The sequence below is a fragment of the Columba livia genome, chromosome 14, assembly GCF_036013475.1.
Source record: "Columba livia isolate bColLiv1 breed racing homer chromosome 14, bColLiv1.pat.W.v2, whole genome shotgun sequence".
In the NCBI taxonomy this organism is placed as follows: Eukaryota; Metazoa; Chordata; class Aves; order Columbiformes; family Columbidae; genus Columba; species Columba livia.
This window is the reverse complement of record NC_088615.1, coordinates 5411355-5433867: the sequence shown is the minus strand read 5'-3', so window position 1 is coordinate 5433867 and position 22513 is coordinate 5411355. Positions and strand designations below refer to the sequence as shown.

General features: G+C 43.6%; 1 protein-coding gene across 8 annotated transcripts in view; it reads left to right on the top strand.

Annotated features, from left to right (window-relative positions):
- The window catches only part of SGCD (sarcoglycan delta), a 326687-nt gene that overhangs the window by 175834 nt on the left and 128340 nt on the right, over positions 1-22513 (top strand). For 5 of the 8 annotated variants that reach the window (XM_065029700.1, XM_065029701.1, XM_065029702.1 and 2 more), the window contains one exon: positions 20006-20191. In XM_065029700.1, the coding sequence (XP_064885772.1) occupies positions 20006-20191 (186 nt within the window). Of the gene's footprint in view, positions 1-9793; positions 10063-20005; positions 20192-22513 lie in introns of those variants that run through there. The other 3 variants (XM_021288986.2, XM_065029706.1, XM_065029705.1) reach the window with 3 other exon arrangements.

Here is a 22513-nt window from a genome sequence, read left to right as displayed (position 1 = left end):
GTGGCACATGCCTTTACCCCCATGCTGAAGGAAGTCCAGAGTTCACTGCACAACCAAAGAACTGATGGGGCCCCGTGACAACCTGTCACTATAAGTTGCTTAGGAAGTGTATTGCAGTGGATGGGGAAATGCACCACATGTATTCTGGTAGCCACCTTTTTTTTAATAGCTTCTAAAACATGTTTGTTTAGAGAGCATGTGTCTGAGAGACGTCTTGGTGCCTGCAAGCACTCCTTGTTGCAAAACACATGGACAGCTTGAGTGTACGGCAGATGAGGAAAGCATGTGGGTGTATTTCTGTCCTTTTGCCTGCAACAACCTGTAACATGCAGCATAAAGGTGTCATTTCTTTTAGGAAGACAGCAGTGGGGCTTTCTGAAGCCCGTCAAAGAAAGATTGACTAATTTCACATGGGGATCACCATCTGTCTGAAACGTGTGCCGACCTGCTGTAGCGCAACAACATTTCCTCCGTTTCCAAGGGTAGCAGATGGAGGTGCCCTTGCTGGAGTTCCTTTGGGTCTCCCTGGTTTATTATTTCTTTTCTCTCTCCCCTTCTGCCTTTATGGTGGTCTTCTATTATTATTTGCAAGCAGGTTGCCTTACTGCTGTTGTTGCACCTTTCCTTGGCCTCTGTCATATCTTACACAGTTACTGAAATACTGCAGATTGTGGACTGCTGTCCAGTATAAAAACAGCACGCTTGCTGTAATGCAGAGCATTAAAATTCATAGACTGTAGCTAGGCTGTTTCTTGCACTTTCTGGACAGGCCTGTTAACCTTTGAGAGATTTGCCGTGGAGTTTCAGCTGTAGAATAATAACAACAGGTAAGTGAAAAGGAGCCCTACTGGGAGAAAGTTTATGTGTCAGGATGATAAACCCATAAAACTCTGGGACTGTTCCAGACCACGCTCCCAGCAGCATCCCCTGCAAACACACACATTCCCCCATCAGCTCTCCTTTAAAGCCTGACTACTTGGGTGATTTAGGTTAAAAGAAATGTTGCGTTGCAAGGAGATTGGTTTAACCTCTGTGTGGCAGCAGGGATGGAGACTTCCGTAACACTGTGCTAAGTTGCTCCTGATTTTCTATGATGATGATAAATAGCTGTGGGGGTGAAAGGAGGCGGCTTTGCTCAGCAGCACTAATGCCGTGCTGCTTCAAATAAGGGGCAGATGCTCGCTTGCGAGAGCAGCGTGTTGAGAAACAACCTCTGGCTTTCACAGACAGGAGCTGTTGCTGCAGAATTCACATCTGATACCACTGTAACAATACATTACTTGTGCCTTAAGTATCTCTCTACTTAAATATACATATATGTTTTCACACACAATTGGGAGTAAATGCTTTGTGTTGGTTTCTCTCATGCTGATCTGCTGTAAGTCAGGGGGTTACAAAAAGACATTAAGTTTTTTATTGGCTCATCTTTGCATTAGGAAACAGGTTTTGTGGGAAAGGGATTTAATTTTTCACTTTGCATGCTTCCTGCCACAGTGGAGGGACATTTTACTCCAGCTTGAGTATGCCCTAACCCACAGAAACTGAGCGGGCAGGACATGTCTGAATGCTGAGAATGAGCCACATGGGCACTTGGAAAGAAGACAAAATCAAATAAGATTTTTTAAGCTACCAGTTAGTGAGTTCACAGAGTTAAACTATGATTGTAAATGTATCTCCGCCCGAGGGCTATCATGAAAATTGTGGTGCTCTTTGAGAGGCATCCATATAAACTTTTATTGTCATTTTTGGGAGAAAAGTGGGCCGGTAATGTCCCTCACAATTTAAAAGGGAACAGCTCTCTTACTTTCCTGACAGCTACTTTGCTCAAAAAGTCTGGATGCAAGACATGAAGCGTCTCTCTTTCTCCTTTTCTCTCCTTGCCCTTTCTCCCTTTATGATTCTTATTGGACAATATCAGGAAATCCAGGAGGGTATTTTTAGCCTGAGAGAATGAAGAATTTAGGGCAGAAATGATGTTAACATTAATCACAGCAGTGATGAAATTTCACTCCAAAATATACGAATGAGACAAGGTTTTCCCCATGTCCTACTAATGAAAAAAAGATCCTGTTGCTACCAAACTAGGGTACGTTCACTTGCTCCGTGGAGTCACACAATGAGCCACTCATTTTTCTACCATGTACAAACGAATGTTGCAAGAGAAACATCATTCCATTCCTCCACTTTTGCAGTAAAGATTTCTCTGCAGTATAGTGCTGGTGGAGGCTGCTGGGGTCACTGCACTCACAAGTAATCAAAGACTGTAATTATAAGGTTATAGGATAAAAAGACAGTGCCAAGAACCATATTGTATATTAACACTCCACACTGCAGAGGAAGGGACAGAACAGTTGTTTCTCACTTTCCATACTCTTATGGGACCAAACATTTTTACAGTCATCCCTAGTGTGAGTCTTTGGCTCACACAGATGTTTGTAAGCAGCAGCATCCTTCTCTGACACTGCAGTGAGGGCTAAGCCTTACCAGCTGCTGAATTAGATAAATATTTGGAAGAGGACAGCAGACCAAGTGCAAATGGTCTTATCAACTTTTTTGGATATCACAGCCCTTATGGATGCTGTTGAATGCACAGGAAAATTTCCTAGGCTCCAAGAAACTGGTTAGGTATGGGAAAGCAAAAGGAAACCTCTCAGGAACTGAGAGGTAATAGCTACAGTGGCAAAGGGATTTCCCATTGAAATGGCTTTTTACCGTTCATGACATCCTGCCAATAACTGAAGTAGAGATGCTGAGATTGAGAGGCCATCAACTACATCTCTGTAGATAAATCTGAATCTGGAATTTTTGCACAATGGCCTTTTCATGGTTCTTGGAGTAAATATCCCCACAGATATGCCTCTAGCATATTGAGTTATCTGGCAAAGGTCGGGCATGATTACTGACATACAAACATGCATTTGTTTCTCAGACCGTTACATCTTTTTTCCTTCCCTCTGGTTTACTCATTCTACACAATCACAATGTAGATTAATGTTTCTATCCATTTGCTTTTCAAACCTTCCCCCTCATTTTTTGTTGAAACTCAAAATATGTGAGTATGTGTGTATGCGTGCATTTATTTATATATAAGCATAATCATTCTTTACTATGCTGTGTCTCCAAATGTCTGTGTACGGTCATGAGCTACTTTATGAACAGTATGTATCTTATCACCTCTTGCAGAATATAAGCAGAAAGAAAGAATTTGCAAAATTTGGCCAAAGATTGCTCTTCCTTTTGATTACCAGAACGGCTGTCTCCTTGCTTCTTATTCTAGAGTTGATGTTCTACATCGGGCTTTGTAATTATAGAATGGTTTAGGTTGGAAGGGACCTTTAAAGCTCATCTAGTCCAAACCCCCACTGCAGTGAGTTGCTCATCAGGTTGCTCAGAGCCCTGTCCAGCCTGACATTGGATGTCTCCAGGGATGGGGCATCTGCAGCTTTTCTGTGCAACCTGTGCCAGTGTTTCACCACCATTATTGTAAAAAATTTCTTCCCTATATGTAGTCTGATCTAGATATATCTAGTTTGATATCTAGTTTTAGCCTGATGGTGAGTGGCTAATGTTGTCATGGGAAAAGGAGGGCAAGAGTTCTCCTTTGGATCAGAGATTATGTATGAAGGTCACTGCTGCTCATCTCAGGAGGTTCATAGGATCATGCAAAAGTCTTAGTGTCCAGAATGACATCCCAGAGCTCATTAAAACAGATGGCACTGTCCAGGGCTGCTCACGGACTGACAGTCTGCCTTGTTAGTGTTCGGCAAGAGTCCTGCTAATTGCTTTGTAAAAATACAGATATGCCGCCTATGAGAATTGTTCTGTAGAGGCAAATTTGGGTGCATCGGGTGGTGTTGAACTCTGTGCTGTAATAGGGTATCTAAGTGTAAGAACAAGCAGAATTTCTTTCCTGACAGAATAAAAGTAGCCGGGAGTGCCAAGGGAAGGACTGTGATAAGCACGGACTGCTGGATGGTTCTGCTTGACCAGAAACTGTGCTCTGCATTAAATATAAGCAGTGTGGCATATCCATACTCCAAAAATCCCCATCACAATAGACCTTAAACTTTTCCCCTGGAAAATTATTATTGCAGACTGAGGTGAAGATCTGTCTGCGTTGGGGCATGTATCTAAGTGAAGCTTAGGGAGCAGCTGTGTGCCTCGAACCTGATTTCTGAAAGAACGAAGGCTGAGGCTGCTCAGATAAGAGTAATAAATTTGGATACTGTTAAGACATTAATAGAAGAACAATTATTGGTCTGGCCAACTGAATATTTGGTCTTATATCTGCATGAAATTAATCTTCATGCTTATTTTTTTCTTTCTTGCATTTCTTATGCCAGAGGGGAGAATCCAGGAAAGCAGCACAGCTTTGCATGGTAACAGTCATCCTGCTTCCTTGTCATGCTGCAAGTGAAGAGGCTCTATTGTTTGTAAATGAAGACCTTTCCAATTATTGGTAAATAACTTCTGGATGAGGAGTATGACACATGCTGGCTGGAAGAACAGGGCTCTGTAATAGTAATATTGCCTTGAAATTACAGCCCACGTAGTTTGAGAATGATTCAGGATAATTACATTAATGTTGCCAGAGAAATGAAAAGGAACACTTTCCATTTTACCTATTAACAAGCTCTACTGGCCTTAAACTATTTCAGGGAAGAGCCTGCAAATGGCTGAAATAATCAGAATAATTAGAAAGCAGTGGTTGGGGCTGGCAGGGGGGGTGCTGGATGAGGTTCTGGCATTGGCTTCTTTGGCCAGCAGGTAAAAATGCTGCTGCTGCTTTTGTGGAACAAGGGGCACGGCACAGAGCTTTCTGATTAGGTGCACTGAGGTCTGCAAATGGACTCAGGGCATCTGTAGGTCTTAGACCCTAAGGACAAAATAGCCATTAGGAGTAGGTTGCTCTCAATGCAGGTGTTACACATAACCTGTGCAACACTAAGCATGAGCCTGCTGTTGTTCTGGCATGCTGGGTATTTGAACATTCATCCCCTGCCCTCCCTTTTCTACAGCTCTCCTAGCCTGTGCAGTGGAAGATCTCTGCCTTTGGTGATGACTTTTTGCTATGTGGATCCTTGTCTTCCGTTCCTCAGGTCACCTGTAAAATTGCTGTGAAACTGAGACTTTTTGTTGTTTCTCATGGTTCGTTTACCCTGTCGTACTGTTTGCTAACTCCAGATGAATAAAAGGGGCAAAATTTAGAAATCATATCTGAATAACTCGGTGTCTTATGAAGCAAGGTCTCCACTTCAGGGCCACATCTGCTGTTACTGGAGTTTCTCATCTGCGTAAAATTCAGAGCATCCTTGAATGCCTGTGAGAGCAGGGACACAGCAGCATTACCTCTAACTCTTTGTCTCTTAGTCTTTAATTTCCAAGAATTAGAAGATCTTTCATTTAATAAGCAGTACTGCATTTACAGCTTCTTACTGAAACATAGCTGTATTTACCTCCTCTGAAGAAACCAGAGGATGTAGACGCTGCAAGTCTGGCTGTTTCCAGCACACGGTTGCATGCACAGTCGGTTGCTCTCCAGGCACAGCCACAACAAGCTCTTCACAGCCAAACACACACACACACACACAGAGGACTGCTTTTTCATTTTCTCCCATTTCGTTTTCACTTGTCCAACAAGCCCATCTCAGCCCTGCGTGTGATTACCCAGTGACCTCTGTGCCTTCATTCATTTGCAGCTGCAGCGCTTAGGATTTTGCTCCCAAGCATCAAATCAGACTCTGCACACACGCACACTGAGGGATGGATTTTCTCCCTCCAGTGAAGCATTCCTCTCCTACAACTACTGCCATTAGCTAAACAAATCTGGGGAACCCCCTCCTCCCCTCTCTTTCTCATTACATTGCCCTCCATCGTCTCTAGATGTTCAGGGCTGGGTGAATTCATCAGGAATGCCAATAGCTGCCTTCCTGCAGCTTGCTGTTCCTGAGCCAAAAGAGTTAACTTTCTAATACATCAGCTACCTTAATTCTGCATTTAAGAAGATGGAGCTCAAATGAGTCTTGGCTTCTCCATTTACACACGTGTACACGAGAGATCTGGTACAAGACTGAGGGCAATTTAAAATAATAATAATTTGGCAGTTGATTTCTTTGAATTGAGAGTTAAAAATATTTGAACACTTGTATTTATTCTGTTGCAATATTTCAAGAGATTTAATGGATTTTTTAAAAAAAAAGTCATTTGGAGGGAAAGCTTGAATGAGGGCTTGCTTAATTATCTCATTCAGATATTAAAATTTTCATTTTGACTTCTTCCTCTACTCCAGGTGCACACACACCTGCATTTACAGACTGATTCTTTCTGCATATTTGTTTTGCCCTGATTTTCCTAGGAATGTTTGAGGAATGTTTGACGAAGTCCCTGGAAATCTGCATGGCATGAAAACACTGAGTTTCATTTTGTATGCAAATAGATATTATCAGTTAAACAGAATTAGTTAGCAATATTGCTAAGTCAACAGTAACTACTAAATCATTTACAGCTGCTTTTAGAAAATGCTGGATGCCAAAATACAGGACAGGTACAAATAGCAGAGAAGGGAGTTTCCTGCCTACCCTTTGTAGCTCTCATGTACTTTCTGATGTAGAAATTCACGGATGCAGGTGGAGTGGATCTCCCTCACAAAATGGAAAACCCTACATGTTACAGTCTCCATCTGCAAAGATATTGGAGCTTTGAGGAGGGCTAATTTATTTTTATCTTCCCAAAGAACTTTAGTAGGTTTTTTTAATCCTCATAACCCTGACAGTACTGAGAAATAATAGCAGTTACGCAGGTAGTTATGTCGACATCAACTTAAGTTTTATGCTTGCAAGGTTCATATATTTTTTTTGTAGCACTGGCACTAATACAAATGATAGCTCAGTAACAGAAAAATAGAACAGTCCTCAAGCCACAGTTTTCTGATACTCGAAGCATCTTTAAACCCCATACCCAAATGAGAAAGAGATCAAAACAACCTAGTCAAAGTGGCTTAGCTTGAAGGAGCATTTTATGTGTTACTTGATGACAAAAATAGTTAGGCATTAATGCAGTTTACAGTAAGACACCTTGAAGTTATCAGTGAGGTTGGTGTGACGCCTGACAGATTTAATGTAAATATTTATAGACTTGGCCTACTAATTATGCCAATTGAAAAAATGCACTATTAATGCTGTCACCTCCCCATGTCTCTACCTGCCAGCATGCTGCTAGCTCGCATAAATATTCTGAAGATAGAAAGTATGGCACATAAACAGAAGATATCATTTACATTTTTAATAAGGGATTAAGTTATCTCCAGCAGTAGTTTCCAGCCTGTTCCGTGTATGGGAGGTCTGTGGACTTTTCCCAAGGGAACTGTGAAAAATGACAGAAAAAAGAGAGTTTTGTGTACGGAATGTAAAAATCTCTCTCTGTGAAATTATTACAGGGGTATGCGCTACCTTTGTCAAATATTTGGTGATCCACACACTGAGAAAAATTTGAAAACCACTGATTTACCACATTTGTGTAAGGAACAGATTAATTTCAACGTACCGTACTGCCATGTGGTAAATGATTTGACTGTTGGTCCTGCTGGACTCAGGCTGCCATAGCAGTCCTGGACCACAAAGCACAAAAGCATGTGCTTAACTCAAAACACACATCAATCCACTGAAGTTACTGCCTGTCACCATACGTAACTGGTTTGCTGAATAAAAACCATGGGGAAATTTAAGGCAGACGGCAAAGACTGCTCTCATCTTGCAAACAGCTCTGCAGATGCCCAATTGTCTCATACAACTGAAAATCTAATTATGTGAATCTGCAGTTCATATTTTTCTGTTTCAGTTTATTTATACTAAGAGACTCCAAAAGTTTTAGGCGCCATTGATTTCTGCTGTTACTGATTGCCAGCACAAAAACTATTATCATTGTCATCGTACCCAGTTTAAGAAACTCTCTTTTATCTGTATCAGTAGCTCTCCTGATTTGCTATCCAAAAGTCTGTGGTTTCTGTTCTGACACAAACTGACTCCTCAGAAGCTGTGCAAATAAATCTGAAATGCTATCACCAGTGGTTGTATGTGTGTAGCTTGTGTGCGTGCCTTTCACTTGGCTTGTAGTCTTGAAAACTGAGGCAGAATGGTTGGGTGTTTTCATATTGTCTTCTGCAAAATAGCATCTTATTCCACATACATCCCACTGAGTCCAGGCAGTTGGGGTGCTGGTCAAGTTTGCCCGAATGTGGCCTGGGTGCCTTGCCTGGGTGTGTGGGCAATATTGCTGACCGACATGTGGCTCTCTGCAGGACTTAAGTGCATTTTTGCTTGTAGGGCGGGATGCAGGTAAAAGCCACGTATGGTGTTACGACAGCAGCTCTGTTCGAGAAGCAATTGGACAACACCCTTAGACACATGGGTTGAATTTTGGGGTTGTCCTATGCAGGGATGGGAGCTGGACTCGATATTCCTTATGGGTTCCTTCCAACTCAGGAGATCCTGTGTTTCTCTCAGAACAGGTTGCATGGATGAAGTACTGCAGGCAGCCCCTGTGGGTTTTGTAAGATGTCATTGTCGGTGCGTGAAAGGCAGATCTCACCTTCCTGTGGATAAATGAGTCCTTGCTGTGGACCGAATCCACAGAGCATGAAAGGCAACAGGTTTCCTACTTCCTAATTCAGTGAGCTCTGCATCAGACCATACATAAGGCTCTCAGTTATTTCCAGTCCCCAGCTGCATTTGTCTCTTGTAAACACTTCATCTGGCTGCCGCACCTCTGTAAATCACAGAACAGAACAACCCGATAGAAGTGGAGTGCATGGTTTTGAAAAGGAACATTAAGAGGAAAAAATATAACTCTCTCTCTTTAAACTGTCTCTTTTCTATATTGTTACCTTGACAACTCTGCTGCTGTGTTTCATCTTTGGTGGGACTTAGCCATGGTGGAATAAGGGGGACATCCATGTGCGTTTCCACATCTACTCCAGCTCCACTTTGCGAGCATATGCCAGGCATAGGGCACCTCGAGCTGCGGAGCCCACGTTTGCTGCCTTGACCCATGGTGCTGTCTGGAAATGATTACAGAGATTAAGAACTGGGACCCATTCTGATTAAAGGTATAGCGTTATATCTTCTATTTCTTTTCCTTAAGCCAACACCAAAGCAATGTTAGTGCTCTTTAAAAGGAGATGCAAGGTGCTTAAAATATTTTTAAGGGTTAGGAGAGCTGGAAAGCAGAGAGGGATGAAAGTACTCAAAAATAGTTATATTATTTTTAGTATAAGCAGATACAGGAGTATGTGTCGAGATTAGGATATGGTGCTGATGTGCTGAACTCAGTCTGGAGATGCTAAAAATATGCTTTATTTTCTCACAATTTTTAGAAGAGACAGAGGCAAAGGTAAGAGGAGAGTAGTGGTGAACTGAAATTTTAATTCCTATGCTACCTTGCTCGCTGGGGTTTGGCAAAGCTGTGTTTTAGCCTGGGCACCCGTGACCCGCCGACTCTAGAAAACATATACCAGATAGGTGTTATCTGTGGGAATGGGATCCCTCCCACCCCCTTTTTGCTCTTCCCCACCAACGTAATCCTTTTATTCTTTTAAACTGAAACTATGAGCTCTATAGCTGCAAAGGGAAGACATGCAGGCTCCAGGGTTGAGTGCAGATGGGGGCGTCTGTGTCTGAATGTGTGTGCAGAGAAGGGGGCTTTTAATGCAAAACACATGTGTTTTCAATTGCTATCTGGAGCCAGCCCAGTAGCTGTAACTTGGCCTGACAAAGCGTTATTGAAGTACAGACAGTGTGGTTTCAAAGCAGTTAGAAAAAGAAGGGGAATGCTGTTCAGGAAATTCTTCAGGCATGGGCAGGGACTTGGCTGCAATTCTGCTGTTGGAAAATCTGACAGGGGCAGCTCATGAGCAGAGGCCAGGCCTTGTGCTGCTCCCAGAGCTGAGCTGCATCGTCCCCCAGCCTCCAGCATTGTCCCCCAGCCTGCAGCATCGTCCCCCAACCTTCAGCATCGTCCCCCAGCTTCCATCACCCTCCAGCTTTGCATCCACCCGCCAAGGGGGAGGTAAGAGCCGCCTTGCTCCTTCCCGCTGCACCCCGGGTGATTTGCTGTTCTTTTGTACTTGTGCGTAGAGGCTTCTTGCTTTCAGACGGTTGTTTAGAGAAAAAAGAAAAGAGGTCGAGAATGGGAAGTTGCAGCATATTTGCGAAGGGATGGGAGTAGTTTGAGGCTGGGTGGTGGTTTCTGGCTAACTTTGCTTCGGTAGGAATCCTGCAGGCAAAGCAACTCCTGCGCTGCGTTTCTGGCTGCATGAATGCCGTAACTGAATAATTCCCAACTTTTGCTTTTGGGGGAATAAGTACGCATATAGCCTGAAACTACCAAAAGGCTGTGTCACTTAAAGGTTCTGATGAAAAATGTGATTCGGTCACAATAAATACATTTACATATACCTCGTGTTATAGTTGTTTAATGAGTTGAAAGTGCATTTAGGGGTTGTTTGGCAATTCCTGCTACAGCTAGCTTGTGAAGAGAGGCAGTAATTCAGTAATAATCATTGCCTTGTGATTTCTCTGCATGTTTTTTTTCTGTATTTTATAAAGCATGAGCAAACTGCAAGAGACAGCACAGTCAGAAACCACGTAGAGCAGATTAGAAGAAAAAACATTAATTTAAGGGCTGCAACTTCTCTTCTGATTTGCATTTCTTCCCCAAATAACTTCAGAAACATTTATGATAAAAAGCTCGCTCTCTCTTTAGGAGCCTGCCAGATTCAGGCAATGCTCTCTCATGCTCTTAGTCGCAGCATTAAAGCTTGTCTTGCCTTTGCAACGATACCAGCACCTTATATGGCAGAGGCTCGTGTTTGGGAATTCGGGTACGGCGCGTTCGTCAGGGCGGATGGAGGTGTCAGGAGGAGTTCGCCTCGTGTAGCTTCAGAAACTTCCTTGCCTCTGCCAGTGCCTCTTCCTCGGATTTTCACAGCAATGTTATTTGATGTGTTGAAAATGCTTTTTAGCCATGTTTTATGGTGATGGTGTTTTTTTTTTTCTTTTAACAAGGAATGAATTAAGGGTATTAAATTATACAGTGGGACAGCTGGCTCATGGGAGTAGACCCACGGTTTGCTTTGCCTGCATCCTGCAGGACCGCATGTACAGGGCTCAAAGAGTCATCCTGGCAATACAAAAAATTCGGTGACAAGGTGACGTGGGCCACCAAAGTGCATCAGATCCAGTATGGGACAAGGCCAGTGCTTTCTCCCGGTAATGCTGGTGAAGCATGTATGTAGGCAGCTCCAAGGGATGACTGCAGGTTCAGGCAGGCAGCAAACCCTACCTGGACATGGTGGAATTCAGTGGATTTGGATCTTTAGTGGAAATATCTGGTCCAATGCAAACAGATTCTGTGTGAGGGAAGGGAACAAATAAAGGTGTTTCGGAGCATCTTCTCTTTTCCACAGTATCTGTTTTATCCTGTGAAAATCATGGTCAGCTGAAATGGGTTGGTTTGGGTCAAGTGAGGACTTTGCTGGTTTGGGGTGCAGGAAGGGCATCCTTCAAGAGACATGGATCTGCTGTAGCTTCCTGAAAGCTGATGGGAGAGAAGGGAATGAAAGGAAGGACAGAGATGAGCTGTGCCGGAGAGAGACGTATGATGAAAATGAAGAGGTTTGATAAGCTCAAGGTTTGTTTTGCAGAAAATGCACCTGTGGTGAACATGCTGTGTTAAATTAAGGTCTCGTATGATCTAGGCTGCTTGAGCCTTCACAGGCTGCCATCTTACCCTGCAGACTTGGAACTCTATTGCTTGTCTTAGCAGCTGTTAATTTAGGCACCCAGTCAGCCAATTATCTTCTTCACTGCTAGTTATAAGATAATTAAAAAAAAAAACAATCAAGTTCCTGCCTCTGATCATGCATCATCCCACCTCCCAAATCTGATCATCAGCACTGAAGAGCCAGAGGGACAAAGAGACTGGAATAGGTCTGTCTTAGCAAGAAGTGGCCAGGGCTGCGCTGCCAGACCTGGCTTTAGTGGTGCTTCTGCCTTGGGTGCTCTGGATGGGATGAGCAGCATGCAGGTGTTTCATCAGATAAGGGATCATTCTGTGTCATGAGATGTCCGGAGTGCCCAACTGGGCTGTTTGCTGTCCCCACATTGGTGTGTGGGTGTGAGTCCAGGCAGGGCGGGGGAGGCTTTTTGCGATGCCCTGGGCTGGGTTTGATCACAGAATCGCAGAATGTTAGGAGATTGTGGTTTCCTCCCTGACTCTGGCAGCTGCTTCCAAGCCTCCCCCTGCCAAAAGTGACCTTCCTGCAGCTCCACACAGCTCAAGTATTCAAGCTTTGCTCTGCACCCAAAAGGACTGAAAAATAGATGTTACACATCTAAAGTGAAACTGGAGGCTGTCTTGATTTTGCAAGCATACAGGTGCAAGAGCCATAAGCATACCCTAATATATATCTATTTATTTCCTGGTCCTTCCCAGAACAAACTAGAAAGCAAGTGTGTCTGTGCAAACAAACAAACGACTAAGCACATCATGCAGAGGGAAGATGGTGGAGAGAAGATGCAGCAGAACAAGTTTTAACTTGTGAGAGCAGGATCACTGGAGAGACTGTGCTCTGGATCCTGGCACATCCCCAAGCCCACAATTCTCAATTTGTGCCGTAACGATTGGATTCCAGCCATATAAATCCATATTATGATCCCGCTTTGCACATTCCTACAAGCCTTATCTCTTTTCTTGGTACTGTGAGGTGAGAGTGTGTTGGGGCACAAGTCTGCACAGTATCACCTCCTATAGCTTGCTTTCTGAGTCGAGCTCAGTTGATGATATCCCACAGCCTCCTGCGGTCACACCTGCTGCTGGCTATTTTAGCATAATTCTCATAGTTGTTCATCCTGCTTTGAGACACTCCAGAGGGAAAAAGTGTTTGTAAACTTGGCAGAGATGGACAGAGGCTTATGATTGCTGCACATCATCTGAGTGGTGCAAAGGAACCAGTGTGTGAATGCAGCAAAGCCAGTATGATGTTTGCATGCAGCGTGAATATCTCTCTACAACTTGTGGGCCATTTTGGGGAAGACATTTTGTTGATTAGCTCAGTACAGAAGAGAACTCACCACAGAACCTTTTTCCTCCTGGTTAACTTTACTTTCCATTTTCTCCCTAATTCTGACAGAGAAAAATAACAAGACAAGATAAAAATCAAGCAAAAAGTCTAAAAGCTAGAAAAAACACTCATAAATAAGAAAACAGACAAGTTTCTTTTCTGCTCGAAGAGAAGCAGTAGCAACATCACATTGCTCACAGACTCTTGCAGCATCATAATAAAATACCACTTCGAGTTTAGGAGATGCTATTCAGAGATGGAGCTGTCCGTTACTTTGTTCCATTCTGGCAAACTCTATTATGTTTAGAACTTTGCCATAAGTGCTCCTAGAATGCAGAGCAGTGATGAAGCAGAACTGAAGTCTCATGTTCAGCTTTTCATTCCATCCATCTGCTCAAAGATACCAGTTTATAAACTGAAGGCTTTTGCAGTGCCACTATCCTCAAGCATGTTTATTGTTGAAATGCTGTCAGCCTTAGCAACTGGGGAAATTACAGAAACTCTCAAGATGCTTGAGGTAGGGGTTAGCCTGGAGCATTGAGGGATCTGGATTAGAGATGCTTTACCAGGAGATGAATCCCCAAGGTCTCCCCAGCTGCTTTTGCCAAGTGAGTCCAAGATTTCATCAAGATACAAGAGGCAGGAATGGGAAAAGTGGTATTTCCTAGTGCACCTGGCAAAGCATGCGCTGGTGGGCTGTACAGGCCAAGAGAAGCTTATTGATGAGCTTATATTTGCCAGAATCAGGCTATATAATTGAAGAACCCTATATGTGATGTGCCCCACTGACAGAAACTTGTCAGAAAATAAAACATTCCGTAGCATGTTTCTTTCCGCTTTTTGTCTCTCTGGCCTTGTATCAGCAATACCTGAACACTGGGCATTGGGTGATGATGGTCTTCCCAACTCATGGGAGAGCTGGTTCCCCATGAGGATGAATGGGAACTGTTGACAGAAGCACAGGGACAAGCAGAGAAGGAAAACTTCAGTGTTGGGGACACCCATGGCAGTCGCAGAGGACACGCTGACACAGCCGTCAGGGTGGAAGAGCCTGAGTTCATGGCTTAGATGATGCTGGAGGAAAGTGCTGTGAGATTTAACTACCCCAGCAAGTATTTCATCCTTTGGGCTGCTGCCCAGTGCTCAGCCCTTGCTGGCCAAGCTGCAAGTGAGAAGTCATTTTCCAGAGCCAGTTCCTTTTATGGAGCCCTGGGCCGTGGTCTGACCCGTGTGCGGGGCCATAAATCACTTTTGGGTCATGACGCTGGTGGATTAATGGGCCTGGGGGTGTCGAGCTTGAGAGAGAGTTTTATGGAGAGTGGAGAGGCAAATAGTCTTGTTGATAGATGGCTCAAGAAACTCTTCTTCATGCCAAATTTTGTTCTCAGTCATGCTCCAGATATGTCTGTTCTTTTGAACTTGGTGGATAGTGTGCACTTAAAAAACAGAGAAATTAAAGAGGATGAGTCTGCAGAGCATTTACAGCTAGCAAATACAAGTACATTGCCTTCTAGTGATACGGCAGAGAGCACCTCTGAAGGATTTTTAAGTATTTTTCTTTTGTCATTTCAGTCCAAAAGAAAAGGTTTCTGTTTCAAAAAAACAGAGGGAGAAAGAGGATGTCAGTGATATGGACACAAAGAGATGGCAGAGGGGAGAGAGGCCCAAGGCCTGTGGGGATTTGCACCCTTCTCCTTTCTCTAGAAATGTGTTCCCATCACCATGCTACAGGTTAGCCTGGGGTTGGATGCTCTTCATTTTTCTGAGAAAGTTGTTACACCTCAGTTAAATGCAAGCAGGCAGGGAGGAGAAATGCTGTGTTGGCTGTGTGGGTCTTTAGGGCTTTTGATCCATGCTGTAGTGAGGACTTCCGTGAGCTCCAGGGCATTTTCAGCAGTAAATTTTCAGTGGGCTCATAAGAGAGAAGCTGCCTTCCCGGGTTGCATCCCTTTCAGCTTAAAACTGTTCTATTATGAAACGTACATCACTTAAGCACTGATCAAAGCAACCCCGTGGCACAGAAATGTTGTTGACTCCTCTTGTTATGCCTCACCCTGTTCATCACCCTTGTTAAGCCTACAGGGCCAGCACAGCCAGGGGATGTTACAGCTCCAGTGTTTGCAAGGGAAAGGTGTTTATCCATCCTTGTGCATATAAAACACTTCTTCTGATGAATTGTTAAGCTGGGTTGTGTGCCCCAGTGAGACACTTTCTGCCAGAGCAGGAGAATAAGGTGGAAGGGAGAGAGGCATGCAATAGAGATTTGCCATAACTGCTGGGGTCTGATGTGATTTTTGGAAGCTCGGTGCCGGCTCTGGTTTGTGATGCCTTTCAGCTGAGCCTGGTTTCAGCTTTGCTGAAGGAAAGTACTGAAGCTTCTTTGCCAGAAGTACTTGGTGAGCAGCCTATGCAGATCAGAGGACACAGTGACATGACTTCCAGTGATCTTAAAAAAAAAAAAGCCCAAACAAATAAATCTTTCTTGTCATGGACCATACCCCTAAGGTGTGCTAAAGCAAAAGGATGAGTAGCTTTTCTAAACAGACTGGATTTTGTATCAGGCCCTGTTTGCAGTGTTCATGTATAAGGTCTCACCAAACAGCTCTTGTGCAAAAACTTATTACACATTTTTTTTTTTTACAGTATCAAGAATTCCTCGGAGAATTACCGGGGTGCCAGGCTTTATTTATGTAGTCATGGTAATGTTGTCTGTGGCTAAACTGTGAAGATTTGGCATGCTGCATTTTCCGTATTGTAAATGGGGTTGTACGTGCACTAATGGTCCAATGCTGTGCACGTGTGTCTTTCAGCCCTCTCATGGCAGTCAGACAGTTTCAGATTTTACGTTTGGAAGGAGTGCTTCTCTTTCCAATTTCTACATTCGTTTCAGTATTACTTTTTCACCATTATTATGCTATTAGATGGTTGTTCATAATATTTTCCCTTTTCCCCTTGGCTCAGTAACTGAAAGGGGGATACTTTGCACATGCAACCACTGGATGTCTTTTCATAGCAATACTTCTTTTTCTGGTGACTTAGTTCTTTTTAATGTTTGAGTCAGGAGAAGTTGCCAAAATGCAAATTATGACTAGCATACTTTTCCCTCCCACACAGAGCAGATTATTGATAGCGGATATAGTTTGTTCCTTGTGTAGTTGCCTTGCAGGCCACCTTATTCGGCGTATTTGTTTAGCACACCTCAGCACTCTCTGTCCATCATTCTGTCTTCTCTTCCTGGAGAACTACAGACACGAGCATTTTCTTTTGGTATTCACAGATCGGGGGGAGTGCTAGCTAAAAATCATATGTAGCTTTAAATGTAGATGTGTGAGAGCTTGTAGAGAAAGAACATGTCATCTATGATTCCTATGTTATTTTCTTGTTATAAACTTATGCTGTATTCCTAAGTCATCCTCATCATGTGTGTTTTAGTACTTTAGTTGCTCTATCTCTGTTAGGGCAGCTGCAAGCTAAATATTTTATTGGAACCAGGGAAATTGTCAAAAGCAGGCTGCTATGTGGACACAAGTTGCTCTTTGTGGTTATGTTCTGTTCCTATAAATTCTTTTGATGTCTGCATAGTTTTGCTGCAGCTGCATGTGTCTTTTTTCCATCTTAGAGATTGCAAGTGAAGAAAGAAGAAAAAATAAGAGAGAGAGCAGGAGAGATATGAAGAGAATAAGCAAGTTTTGCAGTAAAGAGCTATTTTGAGCTGAGTATTTCATATTGTTTCTTATTGGTCAAACCACATCCATTATTTCAGAGGGTTAGAGATGCAATTTATTAATTTTCTCCAAGAGAGAGGCTTCATTTAATATGTGCTCTCCAGGATCCTCCGTTAAAATATTAGGCAATAAAATCCTTGACTGTGCAGTAGTTGTGGTTATAATTTCCCCCAGGTAGTGAAAACTCTGTAATTTATTGTTGTTTAAGTTTTCCCTTTGCACAGGTCGGCGTGGTTGTAGTGGTGTAGAAAGACTTGTTTTTCTCCAAGTGCACGTATTTGTTGGTGACCCAGCTCCTCTCTCTGGTGAGCTCGTGCTGAAAAGTTCTCCACAGTTGCTGATTTGGCATCTGTGAGCAAAAATGCTGGTGCAGACCCAGTTGGATCTGTTGTAACCAACTTGCTTTGTGAAAGATACACATCTGCAGAGGTCCCTTCCAACCCTAACCATTCTGTGATTCTATGATTCTGTATAGAGATAGCCCAGCTGGTCTGAGCAGCAGAAGTGATTTGTGGTGAGCCCACTTAGACTCCTGAAACTGCTCCTTGATAGGGACACACCTTTCTGCAGTGATGTACAGTGATGTGCATATTGGCTGAACTGGCTGAGCTGACCTGTGTTAAGAACAGACTTATTGGCTGTGAGCTGTCGGCTTCTCCCAACGTGATGTGTCTGCCCTAACTGACGTTGCAGATCTTCATGACATTAGGTGGGGCTGGGGGAGTCTGAGGTTGTAAATGAGGCATGGTTGGGGGGTGATGCAAGATCGTTTTTTTTTTCTTTTTAAAAACAGCTGAGAAAAATGGAAAAAGCAGGCGTGCTTGGAGGCGCGGATGGGCTGGCTGAGGCTCGCCTTGTGCTGGTTTTAGTCCAGCGAGCACCGGCAACACCTTCGTTCAAAAGGAGGAAGCTCAGCCCGGCAGCTGGCTGCAGATGGGCAGCACTGGTGCCTGGGGTTCTCCTCCTCTGGGTGTCCTTTGCAGCACCCTGCTGATGCACAAGCCTGACCTGTTTTTTCTCCTTGCTGGACTGTAGCCCCTAAGCATATACAGGGAAAAAAAATTCTTAAAAATGTAATGGTTCAGAAACCTGAGAGGAAAATTCTAGGAGTACCTCATTTGTTACTATTTTAAAAAATGTTCCTGTTTTCAGCCACTGTCCTGAATTTTGCATGTGGAGGATTAACGCAGTTCCTGACACTAGAGAAGGAGCCACATGGGCACCTCCAGCCTCTGGAGGAGCATCGCTGTCGGGACGAGAGCAGGGATGCGAGCACACCAGCCTCCCTGGTCTAAATGCAGCCTTCCTGAATACGCCACAAAGTCAGCCTTGCTTTATACGGCCAGATCGAGAGATGTGTCAGTGCCTCTGATCTGAAAAGAATTTAGTGGCTGAATGGATTTACTTAGCATCCGAGACCACGTTTCAGCCTGGGTGGGGGGTGAAGGCTTGCCGAAGAAGGGAGAGGTGGCAGATCCCCTGTGCTGCAGGTGACAACGCCAGGCAGTGTTAGCAAACACAGGTCTTAGCAAATTTTGGAGTGATGAGAGGTTAAAAAAAAAGTAACTGATTCTTCAGGCAGGCCTTGACTCAAATGTGTGGGCTTCAGCATTGGAGCAGCAAAGATGAAGTGTTAACTTCATCCCTGGTGCAATGCTATTGGCATGAAAGTTAAGCAGTGAAGTAACTCGCCTTTCACTGGCCTGCAATGGGCTCTGCTCCACCACCAACTGCATGCTCTATTTTATTTCTTGCTGGAGTATGAAGCTATTAGCAAAAAAAGTAAGGAAGAAAACAGGAAAAATAATGGCAAACAAACATGAGCTGCTATCAATGAGCATCTAATTTCTACTATTGTCTCATTCTGCCCTCACAGACCACACTTCCACAGAGAGGAACATGCATGGTTTCCTCCTTTTATGTGAATTTTATAATTCACTGCATACAAACGTCTGTGCCAGATACCCTGAGGAAGAAGCCCATAGTGTGTTGAATCAGTAGTGCAAGAATGTGTTTGGTGGCTTCTTATCTCTCTAAAATGCAAAACATTCAGCAAACTATGTGTTATTAGAGATGAAGTGATATCCTCAGTCTGTGAATCAAAAAAAGTCTGAAAAGTTAAGAAACTGATCACTGGGAGAAGCTGGTGAAAGTGGCTTTCTGCACCCCAAATATGAAGGGTCACAATGTGAATACTTTGATTTGTGTGGCACGAAATAGCTCCACGACCACAGCCCTGTGCACATAAAGCCTTTGTGCTGTGTTCTGCACCCCCATCCCAGCGGGCTGCAATGGCGTTTAAAAGCACACATCTGTTTCCATCAGTGGTGGGAACAAACAGATCCCTGAGTGCCCAGAGCCAGCGGGGTACCGGGCTGCAGAAGGGGGGACAGTGGTGACCAATGGGGACCAAAAAGCAAATTCTCCGTGGCCACACTGCTTTCCTCAGTGCCGGCTTTCCTTCCTTCCCTCTCTCCTTGGTTTTGGTCCTTGGTGTCCTAGCATCTCAGGCCTGCTCAGGCTGTCAGACTCCTTGTTCAACCAGCATTGATATTTAGGGATAATTTGTTAGGGATACGGAAAATGGTGAACCTTGTGCTTTAGCTTTACTTGGTTAAGAAAGATTGGGGTGTAGGAAGGGAGAAAGGCAAACATTTCCCCTTTGCCTTTTTTCTTTGGCTGGAAGGAATGATTTTATTTGAGGTGTTTTTTTTTCTTTTTTTCTTTTAAATTAAAGCCTCTGAGAAGTAATATTGCATCTTCAAAACAAACTGCTGAACTCAACTGCTTTTACCAAATGCATGCAAAATATTCCCCTCAGGATCCTTAGAGGCCCTGGAGTGCCTGCCTTGCAAAACCTGGGGCGGTGAAGAGAGTCACTTGAGAGTCATCTCCGTAGGATACCTTTAGACAGTGTGCTCACGTGTATTTATAAATAAATCTATACATTTAACACATAAAATTCTCTTTTGGTATGTTCCTGCATACCATAAGCAAAAAGGGAAATAATGCAGACCCAGGACATCAAAAGAGATGCTGCCCAGCTGGTAAACTCTGAAAAACTAAAACCAAAACCCTCTTAATAGGCAGACACAAGCAATTTCTATGATTGGCTTTCTCTTGCTCCTTAATACACGTGGTTGTTTCTTTGTGATCGTTTCAGATGCCTCAGGAACAGTACGCGCACCGGAGCACCATGCAGACCTCGGAAGGACCCCAGGTATACAAAGTGGGGATTTATGGCTGGAGGAAGAGATGCCTCTATTTCTTTGTGCTGCTCCTAATGATTTTAATCCTGGTGAACCTTGCTATGACCATCTGGATTCTGAAGGTTATGAACTTCACAATTGTAAGTAGGGGTTACCCTGGAAGGTGTGGGGAGGATGAGGGAGGGTGATGGTCTTTCCTCTGAGCATGACTTCAGATACAGCTTTGATAACGGGGTGTTTCAGTTGCCATGGGTAGCCCTTATTACAGGGAGGCACAAATTTGCTCCATGATCCTCTTTTTCTGCTGGAGATGTCTGCAGTATTGCCAAGCTGAGGAATCATCTCAGTGTTGCAAATCACGTTCCTCCTACCTGCTATATATATATATATATATATGTATACGTGTATATATGTAAACAACATACAGCACCCTCCCCCAGCTCTCAGTTATAAAGTGTTTTAAAATTAATGAAATAGGTTATTTTGAACTGGGGTGTGGGAATGGGTTTGAGCCTTTCTCTCAGACTTTTTCCTGCTTTTCTCCATGACTGAAAAGTTGCGAAACTTGATTTGCCTTTTGCTTAGGGAAGGTTCATGTTGTTCCATAATGCTGTGGCTCCAGAAGCTGCATGAAGAAAAATAGCATTTCCAGGGTGGCTCTCTGGGTGTGATATTTAGGTGCAGCATGTCTTTATCCTTGTCATGCTGTGGTTGGTGCACATCAGTCCTGCCAGCAGCTCTTTCTTGCTGCACAGACCCCCTAGAAAAACCCCTAGAAAATCATTGGGCATCTGTACTGGGAGGTAGATTGCACTGGGACAAATGGTACCTCCTGGGCCCAGAGCACTCTGTGCATCACTTTAGCTCTGTTCAAACTCTTTTGAGATATTAAGGGGTGACTTGAACTTAAATTACCTTTTTACAGGGTGAGCTTCACCTCTTCTGCTCAGACACACTCAAATTCAGGGCATGATGAACCAAGCACACCCCACTTCCATGGCTAGTGAGACTTTATATATGGCAGGTCCTAGTCTTGCAATAATTTGGCTGAGCAGCATGAAAATGAAATGGCTGGTCCTCTCTTCTTCAAAACAGTCATCGCCACCTCGGTCAGATGGAGTTATTTTAAGATCATTTGAGTCTTCAGGAGAAACTCAGTTTGAGGCTTTAATCCTGGATTTACTTCATGAGAGAGCTGTAAGGCTAAATTCCCTTAGACCGATTTTCAAGGACTTTCCCAACCAGGCTCTGCTGTGAGCAGCGTGTTTGAAGTTTCCCAGCATTTCTTTCCCTGCTTCGGTCTTGTGAAGCCCTGAACAGCTGTGTCCAACATTATGTCATTAATGGGCCATGAGAAGATGAGTAAACAATCTCTGACTTACTGTTTCCAGCAGACAAAATGCAGTGTCAGGGGAACATGTAACATTCATTTTCTCTAACCAGGGTGCTGTGAAGGTGTGCAGAAGATTGCAATGCATGTAGTGCTTAGGGAGCAAGCAAATTACAAAGCAGTAATCCACAAAAAGCTCCTGTGAGTGGGTGAAGAGTGAGCCAAAATGGAGCAATTAACGCTTAACCAGACCAGTTATTTAATCTTGTAAAACTGATGGCATTTTGGTACACATTTTGTGCTGAGCTGTGGTCTTTAGATTAATGTAGTTGAAAAATAGATATTTCTGAAGTGATGGAAGACTTGGTCATCGCACAGCCAGTGGTACGGGTATCAGCTGAGCACAAAGTAATAAGATTTCAGATTTTCACTTTCCAGGAGTGCAACTTTATTTCTTTAAAATAACATAACATAACATAATATATCGGTGTCATGCTTTCTGCTATTTGGTGGTGGTCAGTCAACTCTCTACAGGTTGCTTGGGAAGCCAAGTGTGCTTCTCTGCTCCTTTCTTTCTCATTGCCTTCTCCTCACATATTGCATTTTGCCTGCTGGTTTCTGCAGGCTATCTGCAGAAGGGTCATCTCCTAGGGGTATGTACAGAAATCTCCCTGTTCCAGCTCTCTCCACCCCACTAGGATATAAACTGCCTTTTTTGGGGATGTGCTGATCTTCAAGCTTTTGTCTGATTCTGTTTCCTTAAAATAGTCACTTGCCCTCTGATTGACTGGGGGGTTAGTCCAAGGTAAAGTATATTTATATATAGTTTTAGTTAATTCATATCATCTAATGTTAGTAGGCGATGAACAGCACTTGGTGATAAAAACACAGATGGTAGCACCGAATCCTGCAGTGGGAACAGCTTTATGGTTATAGGCATGGCCACACTAGTCGGGGTGTGTGTCTCTCACACAGCCAATTGGAAATAAATATAAGAACAGGGCATGTAAAATGTGATCCTTGGCCCGATGTGCACGCATTCATCTCCTGATCTCCTGCTGTTCCGGCAGCCTCACCAGCTGCTCTGGATCCTACTCTGCAATCCCTCCTGCACCATTCCCTGAGGCTGAGA